Genomic DNA, 11733 nt, shown 5'->3' on the forward strand with positions numbered 1-11733 from the left:
TTTTTTTGGATCAGCCTGGGCTAGAAGCTAGGTCTTGCCTTGTATCCTTGTAAGTTATTTTTTCTAAACTCGGTCAATCTCTTCCATCGCTTGCTTACACACCTATGTAACATGTAACTTTTGGTCCTGATCACTCGTGTTTTGGTCGCATAAAAATTTAATGTATTTTTTGTTTATAAGAGTTCAATTCCGAATTTCAACAAGGTATGTTGATCCCATTTTTCCGTACGGTTACATACATTGGATGAGTTATAAGTTCCAGGTCTAAAGCCCTCGAATATGGATACTTTATACTCCCTCCCGCTTTTTTTTAAGTGTTCCGCTTCGTAATTCCAACTTATTAAGAAAACATCATCATTACATATTTCACATCAACTTTTACTTACACTTTCCTTACTTATCTTCTATGTAGACATCATCATTACACTTTTACTCACTAACTTTTCAAAATGGAATCTACTTTTATGGGCAAAATGGAAAATGTACCAATTTTTACTCACTAACTTTACAAAAATGAACACTTATTAAAGAACAGTCCAAAATAAAATACTAGACTTTAAAAAAAAAAGACGGAGGAAGTAAGTTTATAAACATATATAGTATTCCCATTAAGCAATGCAATGAGGATAACAATGATGGGTATTTTGAGTAGAAGCAAAATGTCTGAAAACAATCACGTGATTGTGTATGAATAGAGAATATATATATGGACCAACAATGATGATTAATGTGAATTGCTCCTATGGTCAATCATCTAATCTTTCAATCAACTAGCTATAGGGATGATAAAAAAAGGGGTAAATTCTTGGACACTCTAGCAGATACATCCTTCACATATATATGACAATAAATATCTGTGATTTCTATGTGCATTCTCCAACATCTCATATTGGCAATTATCTATCCAAACACGACATGGAATGTGCAAAAAATGACTTATATCTAAAAATTCATCATTTTTTAATATCTAAAAGTAATAATTATTATAAAAAAAACTCTACTTTCATTTATTTTGAATCAAAATGACTTTGTTCAACCAATATTAGAAAAGTTGTTTTGCTCGAAAAGGATAAAATTTACTAATAACCCTTTATTTTTTACTCATTGAAAGAACTGTTTTGGTCAAAAAGAATAACTCTATTACTTCTATGTTAAAAAAAAGAAGAAGAAGAAGAAGAGAGAATTGAGAAGTTTTATTACTTATGTAATTGTCAAATAGGGTGAATTTGTCACTATAAGTCACTTTTGGCTGATTCCATCACGTGTTTAGTCAAACAGTTGTCGAATAAATAAACATTGAAACCAAAGAGGGTATACGGTCACTTGTCATAGATGTGGGAGTATGTCATTGAAGAAAACCTTAGGGAGCGTTAGTGATGTTTAACCACAATTACCACCACCACCCACCCAACCCCCCCCCCCCCCCCCCCCCCCCCCCCCCCCCCCCCCCCCCGAAAAAAGAAAAAAAATCAACTTGCTATGTGGGGAGACTTGGCATTATCTAAGTATATAGTCAATAATGAGCGTGTGAAAGGAATAATGGGGCTCCAATTAGATATCATATCCCATCATCCTATGTAGATTTTGGATGATTGCACTTGCATAGCTCAAAAATTAAGGCCCGTATGCGGATTAAAAAAAAAAAGACTCTTCAGGTCGATCGTATGTCAAACTTCCAATTGTGTGGGTTTCTATGTTTGTTAGTCCAAAGGTTTTTATGAATACCTTGTTGATTTTGATGATAACAATTATATTTTATTGAAGAAGAAATATAAAATTAATATTGTGATATTTGGTACTCATTTGAGTTAATGTTAATTTTGTAGGATTTGGTTGAAGTACACACGGACACATTGCTACACCAAATCACTGTCTCAATAGTCAAGATAAATTGAAAGGAGGAAGATTAAGGACAAATCTTCTCCTAACTTAATTGGCTAGAGAATGATTCAAATGAAAGAAATTATTGGTTCCATGATTTTGTGAGATTAAATTTCCAACGACTAGTGGAAATTCCCATGTTACAAAGGTCTTGCACATGCATTTCAGTGGAAAAATGGAAACTAGATAATTGATTGATTGGAGAATACTGAGGATGGGAAAAGTAGAAGCCCCATTTGACTGTTGAAGAATGAAGCCCCATTTGACTGTTGACGATTAGTAGTCGTTGGAAAGAATAGGCTTCTTCCACAAATCAAGTAATCAGCTCCTTTATTGTTTCCAGAAATATCACCAACAGCTAGAGAATTTGGACCTCTTGCATGCGCACCTCACTGTTGCCTTCATTATCTTACACAAACTTCAGGCCGTATGCGGATAAAAAAAAAGAAGCCGTGAGATGTGCTTCAGGAATTAATTTGAGGTGTGCGCATAATAAAAAAAAATGAGAAAGGGACGACGAAAAGACTGAACAATCAAGTTGCGAATAACGTCGACCCGAGATAAAGGAATATAGGACCTCTTATTAAAAAGCTCTACGCAGTTGCACTTTTCTGCCCACTTTATAACATGGATGTATATGGTCCATATCATGTCGTACTCAACCTTTTAAACCGCACTTATCTTCGGTTGACTGGTGTGTTGCACGACAATGGCAAAATTGTCTGACCGAGTTTCATGATCTTTCAAAAATATTAGTACTTAATTGCATGGTGTATTCGATTATGTTTTATTTAATTAAGTCTTTTATGATACTCGATATTTTATATATAGGTAAGTATGTTCTTATTGTAGTCATAAAGGGCATATGTCCTTGTGTAGGTACGCAAGAATTGAGAAGTCTTCGATTAAATGGGGATGGGAAAGACGAATCTCTTTTGATAGAAAAATAGAACTAGAAGTCTTTACGAATGATTTCAAGGCCATTCCATGGGTGTTCGAAGATCCTTTCTTTTTTCTTGAACGGCGCAAAAAGGGATATTATATAAATAAAGAAGAACAATAATACGAGAGCATGCTATTCAAGCTCAAAAGATTGACAAGAAATCAATCCGAACAATGCCCAACAGAGCCACCCTCAAAAGGATCCAACGAAACAGCACCAAAACCACAGGAAAACACTCCCACACACCCACAAACAAAGACACTCCCACCCCCCACTTAGGACAAGACACCTCCCCACCCAAAAACCAAAACACACCCTACCAAGGCCCCAACCCAAAAAGCAAGCCACTCTAGAATATGAGACTTGGAGAAAGCTTTCAGGACCCCACAAATTCTTCCAAATAGAAAACAATTGAAGTCCAAAAGCAAAGAAGCCAACCTGCAGCTTCAAAGGCAATAACTACCAAAAACTCAATGAATTAGAAGGCTAGGCCTATCCTGCCACTTCGAAGATCCTTTCTAGCTTGGATTATATATGTTAGGTATCGGGGAAATTTTCGGCTTTAAAAGGGACGTCTCTTTTGATGAATAGAATTCATCCTCCAGAAAAGGTCTCTTAGCTAGTTTGAATGTTTCACCACTTAACCCTACCACTTTGTTATAATTGATCTCATATGGCTCATCTAAGCCACCCAAATTTACCAATCTTTATTTATTTTCTATGATAACTAGACATCCGGCGGGCACATAACATCCTACTATAAACCCGTAACAAGCTGGGGATCAAAAATTGAACGAGAAGTGTCGAGGCAACATTGAGTAGAATAACAAGATTTTTAGTTGGGAAATCGTTTGAGAACAAAATTGAAGGCATTTTCTTCTCCCAAAATGAATGAACATAGTCACTTGTTCCACATGTACCATTAATCACCAGCCTATCGAGCCTCCTGTAAATCGAATACAATCTTACCTTGAAGAGATAGATTATTCAGTGTCCACGGTCTTTTCCCTCCACATTAGGCCTAGGCACCACATGATGGTTGTTGCGCTTGGGCAAGGGCACCGAATTATGTTATCTTTCCTATACAACTAGTTTATCTTTCTTGATTGAAATTTCAAGCACCCATAATATTCAAGAGAGGATAACTCTACCGTCTGAGATTTTTCCACACTTGGAAAATCAAATCGTCGAGAGAATTATCTTTCTTCATACCTGTGTTACTAGATTTTGATTGGAAATAAGATCTATCGTCGAGAGAATAACTATATCGTATATCTGGGATTTTTCCACGCTTAAACCCCACGGGCCTGACTTCATTACTTCATCTAGAACATGCATGTTTTGTGCGTGCTTGGAAACCAGATGAAAGATCTGTTAGTAAAACTCTGAGTGCACCAGTCAATGAGATCTATTTTGAACGGTCAAAAAGAGAGAAAAATAAGGGGGAGAGCATAGTTTTCCCTAACTTCTTACCTAAAAAAAACAATTTTCCTTATAATAGGAATAGACCGAAAATCTGTTAGTAAAACTCTGGGCACTTGTTGCCTTTCTCCTTGATCCCGGTAGTCTTTGCTATCGTTTTATTAATATTTTTTTTTATGCCATTCAAAAAAATAGACTATGTCAAAGGAGTCAGGATTTCAATTCGTAAGTGACACCCAAAATAAATATAAATTGTATATATATAAAAATAAAAATAAAAAGGTACGCGTGTTCTAAGGTTACTTATTGCTGATACCAAAAAAATAAATATTTTCATAGGTAAATCATCTATCAACAAATCTATATCTGAAAAAATACATGTGTTCTAAGGTTAACTATGTATAATACCCCCAAAAAATACATGTTTTTATAGGTTATTACCTAAATGGGGTAAATTCTAAAAATGGTCCCTCTAGTTTCAACCGAGTCTCAGTTTTGACCACTAGTATCAATTGCAACACGTTTAACCCTGGAGTTGGTTTACATACTTATTAAATCCAATAGGTAATTTTTGACTCCCAAATACTGTAGATCGAAAAAACTGACTAATGAAGGGCAATTTTGATAGAGTACACTGAGATGGTGTTCAAACTTCACTAATTTCAACTAACAAAGTTGACTTTCGCCTGAAAAAAAAAAAACCAATATCCGATCAATTAATATTCGTGATTTTTTTCCCAGTAAAATATATAATTCAGAAGAATGGCCACAGCTCCTGCCAATCGTATTGTGCATGCAACCGAATTTCCGCCATCTAATTTTGAGAATATATAGAAGCTTCTCATTTACTACTAATTAATTTAAAAGTTGCTTTTGATGTACACTTTATATCAAAGGAAATTTAACTTGCTCACGCATTACACTTGGGAACAAAATTAATTTCCTTGTTGCTTCCAATTATGGCGAAGCCATCACAACAGAGGGGCCACTAAAACCTTGTGGTCACAGAATAAACCCCCATCTGCGAGGCTTCTCTTGCTGGAAGGTTAGTTTCTATTTTCGAACTCTGTTCTTAGACTTGCTGCTATCTTTATTTGAATTTCTGAAGCACCGCAAAAAAAATAAAATAAATAAAAAGCCAACTTACCCGTTCAACTTGAGGATTATTGGATTATGAAGATAATCGAGAAACGAAAAAAACAAGAAGACACCGAATTAGGCTTCACAAGCCCAACAACGACTCGAGATATTTACCTGATCTTCCCAGATTTTCCCACCTTTTTCTGTCCAAGGCTATCCTATCCCCTTTCCCCTGTTTCTTCTTGTGGTTTGTTCTCACTGAAAAATACTACTGACTTACCAAAACAATGATTCCAAATATTACTACCACTTACTGCCCCTCGGATGAAGTCCATTCGTACTTGACGGCGAAGTATATAAAAAGTCTGTGTCTCCCATGATAATTCCTCAGACCTCACAGCCATGAACTCTCTCACTCTCTCTCTTCCCTTACAATTACTTTCTCTCTCTCTCCTAATCCTCTCAACCTCTTCCTCAGCATCTCCCCACAAAATTCCAAGGCTCAGTGTACTCCATGAAACAATCATTAGAGACCTTTCTTACTATAATACCATCTTCTCAGCCTCTGCTGCTTCAGAGCACTTGGAAACCTTCTTTTACACCCAAACACTTGATCACTTCAACTACAAACCAGAGAGCTACGCCACTTTTCAGCAAAGATATGTGATCAATTCCAAATATTGGGGTGGTGCAAATGAGAATGCTCCAATTTTCGTTTATCTTGGTGCAGAGGCTGCGATTGATGGTGATCTTTCTATCATTGGGTTTCTCCCCGATAATGCCCCTCATTTCAAAGCCCTCCAAGTTTACATAGAGGTATAACCAGAGCCCAATTCTAATTGGAATTCCAGTGTTTGAAAGACTGATCAAGATATTAAAGTAGGAAACTCTTCTCTTTTCTTTTCTTTTCTTTTTTATACCAGCACCGCTTCTACGGACAGTCGATTCCATTTATGTTGATGGAGGAGGTGGTGAAAAACGAAAGCACTCGTGGCTATTTCAATTCGGCCCAGGCTATTGCGGATTATGCAGAGGTGATCATATATTTGAAGCAAAAATTGTCTGCGCGTGATTCTCCGGTTATTGTTGTTGGAGGATCTTATGGAGGAAGTGAGTACAACTACAACAATTCAATAAGAAATATTATGTATACGTATTTCATATTAGGATATTTAATTATCACTTTCACGACTTTACTTGAACTAGCTTGCTTTCTTGTTGTACAGTGCTAGCCTCATGGTTCCGGCTAAAATATCCCCATATTGCCCTCGGGGCTCTGGCCTCATCAGCTCCTATCCTTTACTTTGATGACATCACTCCAGAAAATGGATACTATTCACTTGCCACCAAGGATTTCAAAGTAACTATTTCTAAACATCATACTTTATGCCATTTTGTCATTCTAAAATCAACCATAAGCGAATTTTTATTTTTATTTTTATGGGATACTTTTGCAGGAAGTAAGTGAGACTTGCTACGAAACAATACAAAAGTCGTGGTCCGAAATCGATAGAGTCGCTTCCAATCCCCACGGTCTCTCAATCTTGAGCCAAAAATTCAAGACTTGCTCGTAAATTGCACATTTCTAGCTACCCTTGTCGTAAATTTACTTGTTTTAAAACGCTTTAATTACTGCTTATCCAACTGTTTTGTCCTAATTTTTTCAGGCACTTGAACAATTCTGAGGAACTCAAGGACTACTTGGAAACAATGTACGCCGTTGCAGCTCAATATGATCATCCACCGTTGTATCCTGTTACACTGGTCTGCGGGGGAATCGATGGAGCAAACGAAGGAACTGACATTCTTGACCGGATATTCGCAGGCCTTGTTGCCTATAGACCGAACCGTACATGTTATCATGTTGACGAAAACAAGGTTCCTTCGGAAACAGAGATAGGATGGGGTTGGCAAGTAAGTTTACATAGTTATCCTTGTGAGTGATCTTGTTTTTTTTTTTAAATTTAATTAATGAATTACTTATGTGTAGAGATGTAGTGAGATGGTATTACCCATTGGCCGGGGCATCGACGACACCATGTTTCCACCAGCACCTTTCAATCTAACGCAATACATCATGAATTGCAGAAGTTTGTACGGCGTCCCACCACGTCCCCACTGGGTCACAACCTACTATGGAGGTCATGTAAGTCATTTGTTAGATTGTGCTATTTAATCACACGTCTACCTTGGTTGGTCGCCTTTTGTATAATTTTTAAGCGTCGAACTGTCGATCAATTGGTCAAATTTTGTCGTAGACCAGCATTAATTAGTCATCCTTCTTTATATGAATTTTCGTTGTTTGTTTATTTCAGTTTGGCAGAGGATTATTGTTTCTTTGGTTGGTTTGTACTGAGTTTGATTTAGTTGTAGGGGACTTCCCGTTATGGGTGTAGTGTCCCTTTCTGAATCTTTGAATGATATTTTCTATCGCTTGGTTAATATTGTACGTTGGAAAAAAAAACTTCTTCCGTCATGTATGGAGATGGCAATCAAACTTGGAATTGTGATTTTCTTGATGCACTTGAGAAAAAGGGAAAAAGATGAGGAATAATCAGTGAGGAGAATAATTTCATTTTCAATTTAAGTATTTTCTATCCTCTCATCAATATATACAGTATTTATTTTCATAAATTCTTTACCCAAAGACAACACTAACTTTCTCTATATTCCATTTGCAGGACATAAAATTGGTTCTCCATAGGTTTGCTAGCAACATCATTTTCTCCAATGGTCTTAGAGATCCTTACAGCAGTGGAGGGTAAACCAAACTCAAACAAATTTTAATACTATTAGGAAAACAAACTGAAAGATTCCTAGTTGATCTACTTTTAAGCTTATTCTAATTATTTTTATTATAGGGTATTGGAGGACTTATCGGACACTCTTCTCGCGGTTCATACCGCTAAAGGTATGTGCTCCTCGGCCATCTTTAACCTTTATAAACAAATTTGATTCAGAATTTTGTATCCAAAAAAATGATTGGTAAATTGAGAAAAATTTCTTAAACTGCTTGGAGGTCAAAGTGTAATTTTCAAAACTAAACTGGAGTAATTTACTAGACGCCCTACTTAAAACCGTGTCTCACCCCATTAACCGTGTCTTAATTTTCAGAATTCTGTTAATTTTGCAGGATCCCATTGCTTGGATATTCTTACGGCGAAGGAAACCGATCCACAATGGTTGATCAAGCAAAGAAAGGTGGAGGTCAAGATCATTGACGGATGGATCAGAAAGTACTACGCTGATCTTCTTGCTTTGACATAGTAGATACATAATGGAGTAATAGTTGAAGGAACACTCCAAGTTGTAAAAGCAGAATAATCATAAGCAAGCAGAGCATATGCTTCAAATGCTCTCACTTGCCTTGTTCCTCTTTGTTTATGTCATTGAACCTTGACCATTTTGGTGGAAATAATTGTATTTCGAGTCTTAAGAATGTGGCAAATGAATGGCCAAAACTCCCATTGCGGGCAGAAATCATCGCTGGCTCCTTTAACACCGTATAGCTAGGATACTAGCACTGTTTTCGTTGTGTACGTCCTCTGTTTTGTTCCGACTAGGCCTGTCGCGTCCCTCAAGAACCAATACGAAACTTCCAGTCTTGTGATCGAGTCGATGATTGCAGATAAAGAATGGTATGTATAAATTTGTTAAAAGACAATTGCAGTGGTGAAACTCAACGATCTGAGAATATGATTCCTGGTTGGATACATCATCAGAAATTACATTCCTATTCCTGTTTCTTGACTTTCTTCGAAACGTGAGAATCCAAGAAGCATGGCATCACATTCCTATTGTTGTCGCTTCCAAACATCGGAATCATGGAAGTATGGCATCATATTCTCATTCCTTCTCAAGATTCCTACCATCCAAATTGCGCCTAAGGCAAATTTGGCTTTTCGAATTGAAATTCTCAAGCCCCGAGTCCAAGAGTATGACCGGCGACCGTGAACAATGTAAAAGTCCACGGAATACGAAGCCTTGAACGAAAATAATATAATTGGTTTTGCTAACCTCCATCCACTGGACGGTGGATAATTTACTAATAAGTTCAAACAAGTTCAGATATAATGCATATTTCACAGATATTAATATACTTTCACAAATATTAATACACTTTTTATAAATATCAATTCACGTTTTACCTATTATCTTACACTCTTTGGGCTGAAATTAGAATAATCCTAATATAAACATTAAGGCTCTGTTTGGAAAAGTTTTTATTTTTTATTTTTGTTTCCTATATTTTTTGAAACAAACACCAAAAACATATATGTGTTACTATTTTTGTTTACAAAATACATAATCAATTTCACTAGTATATGAAAATTCTAAAAACATAAAGGCTTTGTTTGGAAAAGTTTTTATTTTCAATTTTTTGTTTTTATTTCCGATATTTTTTGAAATAGACATTATAAACATGTTTGTGTTACTTTTTTTGTTTACAAAATACATAATCAATTCCACTAGTTTATGAAAATTCTAGATACACAAAAATTGCATTTTCATTTGTTTTGAAGACACTTTCGGCAACCCAAAAAATAAATAAAAAACTATTACGGTCACCAAATATTTTTTTAATAAATAAACAAAAACTTATTTCTTGTTTTTCATAGACTAAAAATAAAAAAACTGGCAATTTTACCAAAAAGAGCCAAAATTTGTGTTTTCATTTGTTTTGAAAACACTTTTGGCAGCCCAAAAAATAAATAAACAAAAACGCATTTAAAAAACTGGAAAACTTTAATTACCAAACAGAGCCTTCAAACTCCAAATGGCGCAAGTTGGACACAAACATCCATAGCCTCCAAACTCCAAATTTAACAATGAAAATGCTAATTGTTAGCCCTCTGGTTTTTAGATTTTTTTTTTTTTTTTACAATAATAAACCGTTTGTTCTCAAAATTTTATCTTGTTTTTTTGAACGGCAAAAATTAATTATACTTTGTTGACAACCGATCGATGTCCGATCAACCTGCAGATCTCAACATCCACGATTCTTTTCAGAGATGATACAAGATAAATTGTTTGGATTAATGAGGTGGGCTCACAACTGAGGTCAATATTAATTCGCAATCGAATTTTTACCGTCCTAGTTTGAGGAGAAACATCTCCTTTACTAGCTAAGTGGTAGCTAGGGTTGTAAACGAGCCGAGCCGAGTAGAGTTTTGTCGAGCTCGAGCTCAGCTCGTTTATTAAATGAGCCAAAAACTTGAGCTCGATTTTAGCTTGAGCTTTAACAAGCCGAGCCCTTAATGAGCTGAGCGTAGTCATTTACTAAACAAGCTTTTTTAATTGAGTCGTGCCTCCATTAACAAGCAAATCTTTTGTCGAACATTACTAAACGAACCGAAAATTTGAACTCGAATGTAACTCCGCGAAAATTGGGTACTTTAATAAATAAGTTTGCTATTTTATTAGAAGAAAAATGCCAATTTTATTAATAACTAAAAAAAAAAACTCAAGTCTTCAAATTTGACGGAAAAGAAATTTAACTAACTTATTACAACTGAAATTTGTCCAAATAAAAAATTGTCTGAATAATCTAGAAGTTTAACAAACGTCTAACTTTATTTAAATAGGAATAGAGCCATCTAGCAACGGTCTACTGAAAAAGCCACGGTTCCGACCCTTCGTCTTCATTCTGATGCTCTAACACCTCGTAATCTCCAAGTGGTTCCTCGTATCCTTCGTTACCCTCAATACCTGGCGTAAAATGCCAAGGCCAAAAAATGAAGCACCCTAAGCGATAAACACTCAGTAGGGCACCCAAAGCCTCATGCATCAATTAACCATAATTATAACATATGCAAGAATACGATAGATAAAACTTAACAATAATTTCACCACGATAATTCTATCTCTTAAACCATTATTCAAAAGTCCCAGTGGATTCACCAATCTCATTCTCATTTCCCAACCAACGCGCTATCTGGCATAAGTTTCCATCCTAAAAAATAATAATATCAATCCATTAGGCTCCTGTCCACCATGCCTAATTCCTAGGACCATAGCCGGCTTCATGACCTCTGGGATTATATTCATTAGGCTCTCATCCACCATGCCTAACTCCTAGGCCCATGGTCGGCTACATGACCTCTGAAATTATATCCATTAAGCTCCCGTCCACCATGGCTAACTCCTAGGCCCATGGCCGGCTACATGAACTCTAGGATTATATCCACAACCCAAATTCAAAACCCGTACCGGATAGGAACATTCCAACCCAAGTGATCACAATCTTACTCATTTCCTTAATCAATTAATCAACAAGTCATTTGCAAGAATGGGATTCATGCATCACGTGGGCACAAGTTATCATTTAAGTCCATTAGTTTATCATGTAGAAACAATAACAAGTAATCGATTCTCACGGAAACTAAAAGTGACTTATCAACTTCAGT

At 36.1% G+C, this 11733-nt stretch overlaps 1 protein-coding gene across 1 annotated transcript; it reads left to right on the forward strand.

Annotated features, from left to right (window-relative positions):
• Positions 1–5416: 5416 nt before the first annotated feature.
• Positions 5417–8762, forward strand: LOC131313554 (uncharacterized). The gene is made up of 9 exons (XM_058341925.1): positions 5417–6142; positions 6250–6436; positions 6553–6686; positions 6784–6896; positions 6994–7240; positions 7317–7472; positions 8008–8087; positions 8188–8237; positions 8460–8762. Exons 1-9 carry the CDS (start codon positions 5729–5731, stop codon positions 8591–8593), a joined length of 1515 nt encoding a protein of 504 aa, XP_058197908.1. The 5' UTR covers positions 5417–5728; the 3' UTR covers positions 8594–8762.
• Positions 8763–11733: the final 2971 nt, after the last annotated feature.

This window comes from Rhododendron vialii, chromosome 13a (assembly GCF_030253575.1).
Source record: "Rhododendron vialii isolate Sample 1 chromosome 13a, ASM3025357v1".
NCBI lineage: Eukaryota > Viridiplantae > Streptophyta > Magnoliopsida > Ericales > Ericaceae > Rhododendron > Rhododendron vialii.